Source organism: Hippopotamus amphibius, chromosome X (genome assembly GCF_030028045.1).
Source record: "Hippopotamus amphibius kiboko isolate mHipAmp2 chromosome X, mHipAmp2.hap2, whole genome shotgun sequence".
NCBI classification, from domain to species: Eukaryota; Metazoa; Chordata; class Mammalia; order Artiodactyla; family Hippopotamidae; genus Hippopotamus; species Hippopotamus amphibius.
Genome location: NC_080203.1, coordinates 41255956 through 41268655, shown reverse-complemented (window position 1 = coordinate 41268655; position 12700 = coordinate 41255956). Strand labels below are relative to the sequence as shown.

At 50.1% G+C, this 12700-nt stretch overlaps 1 protein-coding gene across 3 annotated transcripts in view; it reads right to left on the bottom strand.

Annotated features, from left to right (window-relative positions):
* The window catches only part of COL4A6 (collagen type IV alpha 6 chain), a 263062-nt gene that overhangs the window by 9632 nt on the left and 240730 nt on the right, over positions 1-12700 (bottom strand). For all 3 annotated transcript variants that reach the window (XM_057717754.1, XM_057717755.1, XM_057717756.1), the window contains 12 exons: positions 11568-11789; positions 11026-11187; positions 9213-9383; positions 8387-8530; positions 7825-7950; positions 7182-7363; positions 5253-5316; positions 4669-4743; positions 3689-3796; positions 3488-3595; positions 2833-2904; positions 2391-2516 (listed from right to left, as the gene is read on the bottom strand). In XM_057717754.1, coding sequence (XP_057573737.1) covers positions 2391-2516; positions 2833-2904; positions 3488-3595; positions 3689-3796; positions 4669-4743; positions 5253-5316; positions 7182-7363; positions 7825-7950; positions 8387-8530; positions 9213-9383; positions 11026-11187; positions 11568-11789 — 1560 coding nt within the window. The remainder of the gene's footprint in view (positions 1-2390; positions 2517-2832; positions 2905-3487; positions 3596-3688; positions 3797-4668; positions 4744-5252; positions 5317-7181; positions 7364-7824; positions 7951-8386; positions 8531-9212; positions 9384-11025; positions 11188-11567; positions 11790-12700) is intronic.

The following is a 12700-nucleotide window of genomic DNA, read 5'->3' as shown; positions in this document are numbered from 1 at the left end:
GATGCTCAGCATATATACGATACTTTATTAACCCAACATGAAAAAAGATCTGTCTGTGTTGATAGAAGAAAACACCCTTGGGGAGTGCCCTGATGGCCTAGGGGTTAGGATTCTGGGCTTTCACTGCTGTGGCCCGGGAACTGAGAATCCACAAGTTGCACAGCCAAAAATAACAAAATAAAACAAAAAAACAAACAAAAAAACTCACACATTGATATCTAATATATTAACAGTGATTTTTAAAACGTTATTAGATTATAAATTTTTATTTTCATTATTTTTGTCAGTATTTCCTAAATGCTCTATATTGAATATATGTTAGTGTCACACTTTTTGGAAAATTTCCATTTGACTTCTTTTCGAATATTTTTGGAAAATGTACTTTATTGACTAAGAATTACTCTAATATTTTGTTCTTTTATGAAGGGGTTATTTTTCCTCGTATGCTATCCAGTTGCTATTTGAAATAAAAACTTAACTATTTGGAAAAAGAAAGAAAATGAATGGCATAATTTAATGTTATTTAGATAAAGGTATGATAGGGATGGGGACTGCTTCTAGGAAGTTTTCTTAGGAGTAAATCTTCATTGTACACTGATTTCTATAATCAAATCAGAGATTCGGTTCCTGTTGGGGGGGTATGATATTTGCTATATTCTTTTAAAACAAATTGTTTTAATTAGATATTGAGAAGAACAGAAAAATATTTATAAATCATACGTAAAAAAATCATCCAGATACAATGAACATCTGTGTTCCAACCACCCAAATTAAGGAAAAGAAGATAGCGATACCTTAGAATTTCTTTGCATGCCTTTCACAGGTTTCACCACCTTCCCTCCCTCCCAGAGGCAAGCACTCCTGAAGTTTGTGTTCATCATTCCCTTTTCATCACAGTTTGACCATTTGTATCCTTAAACAACATATTGGTTGGAGTCATACCAAAAGTATTCCTCTGCGACTTCCTTTCCCCCTCAACATTATGGGCCTGAAATGTATCCATCTTGACATGTGCTGTTTACTGCATTTGTAATTGTGACTTTATTACCTCCGATAGCCAAAGGCAATGAATAATTTAATGACCAGGAGTTCATAGTCAGGGTTTAAAAACAGAAAAGGCATCATGCCTGTGCTTCCACCTGGGACCCTTCTTCTCTATCTCCAACATGTAGGGCATGCTCAGACCCTGTTGGAGCCCTCCCTCTGGAGAAGCTGCTGGCATTCAGAAAAGTATAGTTTGGTCCAGCCAAAGGAAAGAGTACACACAGAGACAGCAGATGCCCCAATATAAAATGCAGCTGGAAATGAATTAATGCATGAATATCGTTCCCGAAAAACCTAGGCACATTATACAAACGTGCACAAAAACACATAAAATGATGTGGTGGGACATCAAGCCCCAGAACTGTAAGGAACAGAACATTCTGAAACCATGATTTCCCCGGGTAACGTGTGATGGTAGAATGGACAACGTTTCTTGACCAACTACTATGTGCTGTGCACTGTGCTAAGTGCTTCCATATATATTACCTCACTCCTCATTGATTCCTCACCAAAGCTATGGGGTAGATTCTCTTATTCACATTTTACAGAAAAGGAAACCTACGGGTTCCTTTGGGATGGAGGGGCACGTAACTTCCTTGTTCAAGGTCATGTAGCTAGTGAGAGGGAGAGCTGGAATTTGAATCCAGTGGTCTGATTTCAGAGCCCATACTCTTCGCTGTGATGCTACGTGAAATTAATTTCTTGTTCTACATTGAGTGGGAGGTACACGTGTCTCCAGAACATTTCTAAGGAGAGTTAAAAAATCAGAATTCATTCTCACTATTTGAGAAACGGGGACACGGAGGCTCAGAAAGGGACTTCAGACTATGTGATGAGTCAGGGGCCGAGATGAAGGCGAAACTGGATTTCTAGTAAACCCAGGAAATCCTAATCAAGTGCTTGCTGTGTGCCTGTCCTAGGGAGACATTTATCCTCTTAGACTTGGGCTCCTTCCAGCAGCCACACTGTCTTCCCAGGGCCCTGGGACTGCCAACCACACTGGACACCGAGGAACTTGCGGCAAATCTCTCGCTAAGTGGACAAGCCCAGTGCCTCGGGACCATTAAACCCGGGCTCTGGCAAAGTGAGAGAGAGAGGCCCTGAGGTTAATAAGGGAGAGCGGGAGGGAACCTGGAGGCTAGAGGGGACTCACTGAACTGCTCTCTGACACCCCTTCCCAGGAAAGCCCTAGGTGTGGCCTATCCTCCTTTCGTCAGTAGTTAGTTCCACTGGGTTCTGAGATTCCCAGAGATGTGAAGACACGCACACCTTGTCCCTGTGAGCTGCACGGCCCTGAAGAACCCCAACCCTGGCTGCCCAGCCAAGCCTGACTTGGGCTCGCTTACCTTGGCCACCTTTCTGTCCTCTCATGCCTGGCTTTCCTGGGGCTCCAGTGCCAATTCCTGGAGAACCTTTTTCCCCTTTGGGACCAGGCAGGCCAGCTGGCCCAGGCACACCAGCTATACTGGGTCCTAGGAGGAGATGCAGAGAGATGTGGGGACAGAAGTCAGCGGGGGTGAGGCCCTTGTGCCTAGCTCACTTGCAGGGGGCCTGCTTGACAGATGCCAAAGGCTGAGGGTTGAAAAGATAGGGAGGAGAGCTCATTCCCGTAGGACAGACCCCATCCTCCTTCCTCCCCACATCAAGGCATCCCAGACTGGGAGCTGGCAAGGAGATCTAGGAGTCTAAGGATAGGGGATACACTGTGACCAAGAACCCAAGGCCAGCCCCTGTCAGGTTTCCGGAAGAGCTAGTGCTCTCCTCTTTGCCTTTGAGGGCTTTGCTTACCTGGAGTTCCATGGGTTCCCTTGGTTCCTGGAAGCCCATTCAGTCCATGTAAACCAGGAAATCCAGGGAAACCTGAGGGAAGAGAATATCAGAAATGGCTTTAGCAACTCTGAATCATGAAGGGTCAGCGAAAGGTCCTGCCCCCAAGGGCATTACAAAGTCCTCATTTCAAAGGTCATGGTTTCTCATGAGGCATTATTTACTGCCCTAAGGGAGAATGGACCACCCCTAGTCTCCACCCTCCACCCTAAGTCTTCTTGCCTCTTATTAGAGACCAACATAGTTTTAAGAGCAGGGTGGTAGATAATGAGGTATCTTCGAGAAGAACGCAGAGTGGCAATGCCAAGACCTTGAGTTGCCAGCTCCCAGAGACTTACTGCCCAATCTCTAAGTCCAGAAAAGGCTACATATACCAGGGCAACGACCTTCCTTCCTATCTCTGCCCTCCACAGATCCCACATTCTCCTCTTCCCATTCATGCTCGCCCTCCTTTCTTCCTCTTCCTCCTCCTTTCCTGTTACCCCTCACGCAGCCCAGCCAATGACTCCCCTGGATATGGCTTAATCCCAGCTAGGGTCTCCTAAGAAAAAGCAGTTGCTACCCTTTTTTGAGGAAAGGACCCTTTTACCCACTTCCCACTCCCAACTACACATACCTTTGGTTCCTATTAGGCCAGGGGGTCCCAGGGGCCCAGCTGTCCCTGGGTGACCTGGAGAACCTAGAAGTCCTGGATTTCCTCTCATGCCTGCGACCCCGGGGAGCCCTAAAAGTGAAAACAAGGCAGAAGTTCAGAAGGGGTTGTGGCTTGCAGCTGATCCGAACTTTTTCTGAATAAAGTTATCATGTGTCATGGTACCTGGGGAGCCAGGAAGGCCAACATCTCCAGAAATACCAACTTTCCCATCTTCACCTTTGTTTCCTGGGAAACCCACATCACCAACTGGTCCATCTTTTCCTTTCACACCTATAAAATCCAGAAAAATGCCGAGTGATCAGGCCACAGTTCAGGCAGTGTGTTCCTCCAAGGGAGTGGGGGGAGCAGGAAGGTGAAGCCATTTTGAGCTGCCATGGGAGCTGGATCCAACAAAGATACTCTGAAAGGGGGACTTCCTAGGTGGCACAGTGGTTAAGAATCCGCCTGCCAATGCAGGGGACACAGGTTCGATCCCCACCCCAGGAAGATCCCACATGCCTCGGAGCAACTAAGCCCATGCGCCGCAACTATTGAGCCTGGGAGCCACAACTATTGAGCCCATGTGCCGCAACTACTGAAGCCCGTGTGCCTAGACCCCATGCTCTGCAACAAGAGAAGCCACTGCAATGAGAAGCCCGTGCACCACAATCAAGAGTAGCCCCCACTTGCCACAACTAGAGAAAGCCCATGTGCAGTAACGAAGACCCAATGCAGCCAATAACTAACTAACTAAATAAATAAATTTATATATATATATATATAAAAGATACTCTGAAAGGGATTGTGGCAGCTGTCTTCATATTTGAAAGATGCTTCCCAATGGAAAAGCAAATAAACTTGTTCTGAGTGTTCCCAGAAGTAGGAGTGATGGGTAGAAATGTTCGAGAAGTATTTAGTTTAACTAAAAACTAAGGCGGTGGACACCATTATCTTAAAGGTCTGTAAGTCTGTGAGTCTTGAAGGAAAAGTAGGCTGTTTGCTTGGGAAAATTGTTGACTGTCTCTGAGTGGATACATGTCAAGTAGGAATCTTTCTGCACTGGATAAAAGTTGCAGAACTTGGGGTTGGCCTCCAAAATTCCTTCCCACCCTCAGTTTTGAGGAGTCTGTGAGACATAGAAGACAAAAGTACAGCAGCCTTACCTTTGAAACCAGACTCCCCAGGTTGTCCCTTGGGTCCTGGGCTACCGGAAATTCCAAGTGTCTGGCCTTGATCTCCTGGGGATATCAAGACATTGTTCAAGTGGTCAGGAGAAGCTCAATTTGCAGCACATAGATCTTTTGAAGGAAAAAAATCATAGCCAGAGAAGCTCCTTGACACAATTACCCATTGGGTAAAAGGTAATGCTTTTATGCCCAAACGAAGGCCTGGGAGGCTATCAGGCTATTGCATGAAATGCTGCTACATGCAGCAATCTCCATTGGGAAACACATCACTAGGCTCAAGATTGGCAGAGAAGATGATAGGAGGGGCCCTAAAACATCACCAGAAAAGCGACAGTGTAGACCTGAGATTCTCCTCTGCTGCTGAGTCTGGAAGGCAGGTGGGTCAAACCACCGCCGCATATCTTTGAGGAACAAAGACTGCAAAGGGGGTTCAGCCAAAGGGGAAATGCAAATTGATTCATTTTCCTCTAAACACAAAATCTCCCCCAAGGAGAGCCCTGGGCCTGTTAGAAATCCACCTTGCTCTGGAAAAACACTTTAAAGGGGAAAATGCTCCTTACCTTTTAAACCTGGGAGACCAGATGCTCCTGGGAGGCCGTGAGCTCCATTGAGACCCTGTAAACCCTTCAAAGCAATATGGGAATCAGTATTTCTGCCCAGCACTCAGGGCTTCCCACCCTCTTCCCCCCCCACGCCCCTTCCTTGAGCCACTGGTGGAGAGATGTCCATCGAGTGCTCTGTGACAGGGGTAGACAGGTGGAGGGCATCCTGCAGAGGGGAAAGTGATGAGCAAGGGGTGGAAATGCATATTTATGGGTTATAGGGGAGGGATTCGATCTGTAGATTAATCCTGGTCTTTTCATTCATAACTTCGCAATGCCTATCAAAATTGGTATCTTGGGAAATCAAGATGTGAATATTCTAGCAAGTCTCTTAGAAAATACAGAACCTAACAGTAAGGCCAGGCATTTGATCTGCTGTGCATACAGTTGGCTATCACCGCCCACGCCAAAGCTCTGGAGCCATTATGCACGAGAACAAGTGTGGCCTCACCAATGTGGGGCTAGCCCTCTGCCGCAGGTTCCGCAAGGAACACGGAGTCTTTCTGCCACCATGTAGTGGGCTGTATGTATACAGGTACTGGAGTCTGAATTTGGGCTAATAGTTCCATGATTTTCACAAGAAAAAACACTGCCTTCACTGGCTAACGTCCAATACACTGAGTCTGGGAGATGGGTTTGTCAGCTGCCATTGGTACAGTTCTTCCGCTGGCATCTGGTATGGGTTTAATTCATTTGAGACATAGCCAGTAAGGACATATGCTACCTAGTGCCTTGGGTGGGAGTCCGATTTGGGTCACTCTGCTCACTGGATCACGACCCAGGACACCCCCTGTGTTCACCTGGCGTTCTCTGTGCGTTGCCGTATCTACGCATTCTGAGCCTCTGCTCATGCTGGGACCCCTCCCAGAATGCCATCCCACTTTGATTCCATCCCTCCTAGGGTGTAAGTAGCAGGTTGAGAATCGTTTCTTCTGCAGTTACTTCAGGTATGTGTGTGTGTTTTCTCTCCTTCAGCTGGACTGACACTTTTAAAGGACAGGGACTTTGCCTGCAGGGAACACAGATATCCTGTGATCCAGTTTACTTAGTCCCTTCAATACTACTCGTATCATTGCTACTATCTATTCAGAACCTGCCATGTGCCACATACAACACTAACTGCTTTATACACATCAGCTCACTTAACCCTCACTGTAGTCTGAAGAAAGTCTGAATATTATTCCCATTTTTAACAGATGAGAAAAGTGAGGCTCCGGCAAGTTAGGCGATACGCACAAAATCATGGAGCTAATGAGTAACGGAGCCGAGATTCAAGCCTATGTCTGTCTCATTGCTAAGCCTGCTCTACCACCCAGCCTTTTAAGAACCCAGAGAAACTGGCTTTCATTCTTTGCCAGTTGTTGCCTCTTGTGGAGGCAACAAAGACCCTTCTGAAATCAAAACATCAAATAGTTGGTACTGAATTCTTCTGATGTGCCCAATTCAAAGTAGGATGCTGGCAGTGGGATGCAGACGAAAAAGCATGCAAGGCAGTTCTTGTTCTCAAGTTCTAACAATCTCATTGAGGAAATCAGACACACACAGAACCAACTAGGAACAGTGTAAGCAGTGAGAAGAGTAGGGTGCCAGCAGCATGGGAGCTTAGGGACTCCCGGGCAGGTGGGTGCCTGGGCTGCGGGCTGAAGATGGGCAGGTACTCAGCAATTGCAAGGAGGACACTCTGCGTGAACAAAGGCCTGTAAGAGGGGGTGTTTGGGAAAGGGTGAGAAGACCTGGCGGACTCAAGGAGGGCCTTGTCTGGGGTGAGCTGGGGGAGGTGGCTGGGAAGTGGGCTGCGAATCAGAAAGGAAGGCAATAGGAACACACCCCACCCCCTGCTTTGGAGGCCCTACCCTGGTGGGGAGATAAAGACGTGTGCACACTTACACTTTCTCCTGGTATTCCTGGGAAACCTGTGATTCCAGGGGACCCCTTCAGGCCGGGTAAGCCCCGTGGTCCTGTAGAGCCAGGGAGGCCTGGTCTCCCACTAAGTCCCTTGATGAGGCTGGGGAAGCCAGGAGCTCCAGGTAAGCCTGGTGGCCCGGGGCGGCCAGCCTCTCCTTTGTCACCTGGGAAAGAAGCAAACGTCTTGGGGAAAGACTCTAGGCAAGAGAAATCTGCTCCCCAAGGTGCAGGTGCCCTGGGTCATAGGTGGGCAAAGTGCAAGCTTGAGAGGTGGAAGTGGGGGTAAGGGGAGGTGCCTTTGGCCTTACAGGGCTCCAGTCAGGGCCACCCCAACTTCCTCCCTGGGACAGCCGCTCAGTGCCCGCCCCCACTATCTGCCAGGCCCCTCTGGGGTACAGCTGCCTGTGGTTCAAAAACTGAGTTCTGCAGTGGCAATGAAAACTGGCAGTGTCGCAGTCCAAGCAGCCCTCAGGCCCAGGGAAGGCAGCCTCCGTGGATCCCAGCTGCCACCCACACCGCTGCCCTGGGGGTTCTTGTACTGTGGGGGCCTTTCTCAGGAAAGAAGTCGAGTTTGCTCATGAAAACTGTCTTGGGCATTTCTCCTGCCCATTCCCTGCCCCAGCACCTCTGGGCCCAGGAAATCCAATGGGTCCAACCGAGCCCTGAGAGCCTTTGTCTCCTTTGAAGTGGAGGTTCAGCATTGGAGGTCTGGGACTGGGTATCCCCACTGGCCCTGGCTCGCCTCTGTCTCCTGCAGGGATGGAAAGCATGAGACCCGTGTGAGAGGGAGCTTAGACACGGGGTCAGGCATGGGCTGACCTTTCATATCAGCTCTTCCCGCACCACCCCAGGCCCCCTTTCTGGGCTCTTCCACCTTCTTCCCCACCCCTGTTTCCCCAACTTGGCATTAATGTGCACGCCCTCTCCTTCGACAAGCTCAAGGTCCACCTGCAACTTTAGACCCTATTCAAAACCCTGAGCATCTGGGAATGTGTGTCAAGGCCTCTAACCTGCGGTGGTAACTCAGAGTGATTAGGGCTTTCGGTTTAGAAGGACTTCATTCAGAAACCTCAAATCTTAGTATCTAACACAGGGATGGTATAAGCCACATGAATGGCAAAGTTGATAAACAAAATGTACCTTGGGAAGCATGGGTGGCAATTCCAGAATTCGATTCCCCAGCTCACCTTTTTCACCAGGGCGACCAGCCCATCCAGATGGTCCCACTCTTCCCGCTGACCCAGGAAATCCCTTTAATCCGCTTGCACCAGGAATACCAGGAAGACCTGGAATCCCTGGAAAACCTATCAGTCCAACAGACCCCTTCTCACCTGTTGAGAAACAAGAACTTTTATTATTATCCCTGTTTGACATATAAGGAAATGGAAGCTCAGAGACGTTAATTAACTCACCCAAAGTCACACAGCTAGGAAGTTGTAGAGAAGGGATTCAAACCCAAGTTTCTGTAACTCCAAAGCCCAAGCTCTTAGTCAATACATGCTATGCTACTTCCCTGAACAGGACATGGTACTAAGCACCAGGAAGGAAAGAAGAGGTGGGTACCTCTCTTATGATTTGCCAAGTTAGAGCTTATGTTTGGCACAGGGGAAAAAAACCCCTAGGGCCAGGAGGCCGGGAGATGAGCTCCAGCCTGGTGTTGGTGCTAACCAGTTGTGTGACACTGGACCAGTCACTTTCTCCTCCTGCCCAACCTCTGGTGTCTAGCAGGACAATCACAGGAATTGAGAGCTATCAGGCTCCATGGTAAGGGTCGTGCAAATGAGGAACCTTGGTGTGGCTGTTCCTGTCCCGGGCTCCCTGTCCATGCTATTCAGCCCAGTGTTCCACCCAGCAGGCAGGGAGGACAACTCGCCTTGGGTGGGGTTCCTCCTTTAGCACTAGCCTTGTCCAAATATCTTGCCAAAAAAGCCACGCCCACCTCCCTCCCCGTTCTCCTCTCTCAGGCAGTTCCTTTTTGGCCCCCACGTGTGCCTTCCTGATAACTTCACTTACCCTTTCCACCTGGCAGGCCTGGCAACCCAGTGGCCCCTGGCAAGCCCGAGTTCCCCAGGAAGCCAATTAGCCCTGGAGATCCTGGAAGGCCTTTCAGCCCAGGCAGGCCTCTCTTTCCAGCTGATGCAGGGGGACCTATCTCGCCTCTTGGACCTTTCTTTCCAGGATGTCCTGAATCAGCACAGGAGAGAACACAGGATGGCTGTCAAGTGAGACTCTGTCCAGACCTGGGCCACTGCCCATTCCCATGGCTTCTGGGTGGTTGGCTTGTTGGGGTTTGTAAACGGCCCTTTTAACAATGGCCTAACTGGGCCGCTAACAGGCAGAGTTCGTAGTTGGCTGAAGCTTGGCGCCCTGGGTGGTAGCATCTACCACCCAGGGCGCCCCGCCAATGGCTACTTCTTTCAGCAGGGCGCTGTAGCTGGCAGCGAGGGCAAGCGAACCCCTTCCAATGATAACTCTTCCCCCTTTATGAATGTGGTTCACACTTAAGCCTCTGAATGGAGCTCTGGGAAGCCAGGGTGGCAACTGAACTCTAGTTTTCTGGTACTTCCAGTTTGAATCACTCCACAATGGCTGTTTCCTGAGCCAATCCGTGAAGTAGAGGTTAAAGCCGAGCCATTGTTTCGGCCTCCCAGGGAGCCATGGATACAGGACTGCCCTTTTAATCCCTCATGCAAGCAGTTAAGTCAGCCAGTTCCTTGGCATTAGGGTTGAAAGACCCCCTAGTGCCAAGTACTGTAGAAATCCCCAAGGCCCATCTGGTCTCCTAGGTATTCTGAGACTTCTTTAAGTTGCTCAATGAGATTAACCTCCTGAGCTGCTGCCAAAGTGGAATGTTCAGGTACAAAGCAAGGAAATTAAAAAACCAAAGGATTAAATCAGTGACCACAGAGGTATTTGGGCCCCCAAGGACCTAAATGAATGGCTGACTTGGCTTCCTATGGATTGAAAAGCACAAGTAGCTGCCAGCCCCAGGATTCTAATGGGAGGCTGTGAAGGGGATTCCCCAACAAGGGAAGGAAATTCAATGGGGGCCAACCCCACAGCATGAGTTCAGGGACCCCGGGCCTTGCCAGGTTGTGGTGTATAGGAAGATAATTCCCTGAGAGGCCACGCTGGTGGTGGCGGGGGGAGGGATGTTAGTTTGTGAGCCTGTGTGCTGTTTTCTCACCTGGACAGCCTATGGGAAGACCCCAGAAACACAGAAGGGCAAAGGGATAAAAAAAAGATATTAATGGCTGTGTCAAAACTCAACTTCAGTCACGTGGCCAGGAGTCAGGGGTGGGCGGCAGGGTGAGGAGGGTGGTGCGAGAGAAAGCCAAGCTGCAAACACCAGGCTGGGACCAGGGGGTGTGAGGCCCCACTGTGGAGTGAAGGACACTTTGGCCCTGGGTCCTCAGGGGCCTGCTGGCCCGAGAGGCAGGCTGCCAGGTGTCACCCTCTGCCCGAGCTCCTCCCCCACCCCAGTGAGGGAGGTGGAGAGGAGGGCGGCGGAGAGGGGTGAGGCCCACCTGCACCAGGAGGCCAGGAAGGCAGGTGGGAGGCTGAAGCCTGAAAAGGGGGCCTGCGGTCACGGGGCAGGGGCGGGGAATGGTCATATTTTGGGGTCACATTTTGGAGGCTACACTGCAGGAATCGGTTCAGCTTGGCACTGCGAGGGTGACTTGAGATGTGAAACCGGAGAGGTTAGGACAGTCCGTCTCCTTGTCAGCTCTGACCCTGTCACACTGCGGCTACTGCCCCTCAGGGCGCCAGGGTTGGGGCCTAGCTTAAGCCTGTCAAGATGGGGGTCCTCTTCCGAAGGACCTACCTGAAGTGCCTGGAAAGCCTGGTGCTCCTGGCAGGCCGGGTTTGCCCTTGAATCCGAATAGACCACCAGACCCCAGGGGGCCTGGCTGTCCCGTGCGGCCTGGTATTCCAGGGCTGCCCCGCTCGCCTTTGGGGCCGAGCAAGCCCGACTTCCCCAGAAAACCTAAGGAAAGGAAGGGGCAGATGATGACAGCCTGTACTGATAGCAGGGACCGGTCACCAAACCAACTTCCCGCAGAAGAGCCCAGTCCAGGATGCAGCTCACGTGCCACTGTCTAGTCAGCTCCAGCCTTGTTGCTAATCACAGGCTTTGCAAGAAATCGGACTATGGATTATAGGTACTTCCTGAATTACTAAGACAGGAGAATGGACTCAGGTGATTTAAGAAAAAGTTCCCAAAAGGGAGGGACACAACAAAATGGCTTTTCATTTCAAGCCTCTAATTGATCCACCACCCCAGATCCGTGCAGGTATTCACGCAAGTATAGCAGGTACTGAAAGGCTTTTTGCAGACTATCAAATAAGTGGGGCAAAGAGAATCACCCTTGGGTCCAGGAAGGCCAGAGTCTCCAGGAAATCCTCTGTCCCCTGGCAGTCCCTGTAGACCTTGCTGCCCTGGAGCCCCATTTTCAGCGCCAATGATGTCACCAGGGGCTCCCTTGGGACCTGGCAAGCCTGGACTGCCAAGTTTCCCAGGCAAGCCATCTTTTCCAGGGAGCCCAGGAAACCCAGGGAAGCCCTTCTCCCCACGAGGTCCAGGAAATCCTATAGGTAAAGAGAAAAATAAAAGGCCATGGAGGTTTAGAGGTGATAGGTTTGGGTAGAGGTTTCTGACACAGATTTTTTTTTCCTACTACAAAAGCTAATGTATTGGTACTGTGTGTCGCTTCCCTTAAAGGTCAGGAGTCTCTGGTCTTGGGAGGACTTGCCCAGTGGCAGCGACTGCCCCATGTGACATGGAGGAGGTTCTAGCTCAGTGGGCAGAGCTCAGTAACCCACTCCTGGGGATCCTACAGTGGCCAAAGAGCACAGGTTACACCCGGGACCTCCTGCCAAAGGTCTGGTCTTTTCTGGAGTTGCCTAACTCCTGCTATTATGCCTTCCTCTTCCTGGGTGGTGGAGGAAACTGAGGCACCGATAAATCCGATAAACCTGAAGGAACATGACCGAAGATGAGCCTCTTGCCGAGGAGCAGGGGTGGTTCTCAAACTGAGCATGCGTCAGAATCCCCTGGGGCAGGTGTGCTTGGAAAAACCCAGATGCTGGACCCATCCCCAAAGCTTCTGATCAGTAACTCTGCCAAGGGGCCGGGAACTGCATTACTAACGAGTTCCCAGCTGACGCTGATGCTGTTGGCTGAGGGAACACAGTTTGAGAACCACTGGTGCAGTGTAGAACAGTGAAGCTCAGGTTGGAACGACAGGGTGTGAGCAAAGAATTGAAATATGACAACTTCCCTCTCACTCATGAATCTCTTTCTCTGACCTTTAAGGAGTGGATCCAGGAAACTGCCATAGAACTTGCAGTCAGACCACCTGGCAGAGTCCCAGCTCTGTCACTAGTGACTTTGTGAACTCAGGTGAGTCACTTTCCATATGAGCCTCAGTTTCCTCTCTGAATGTGAAGGGGTTGGGCCAGCTCATCACAAATGGCCCTGATTACTCTGAGATGCTATC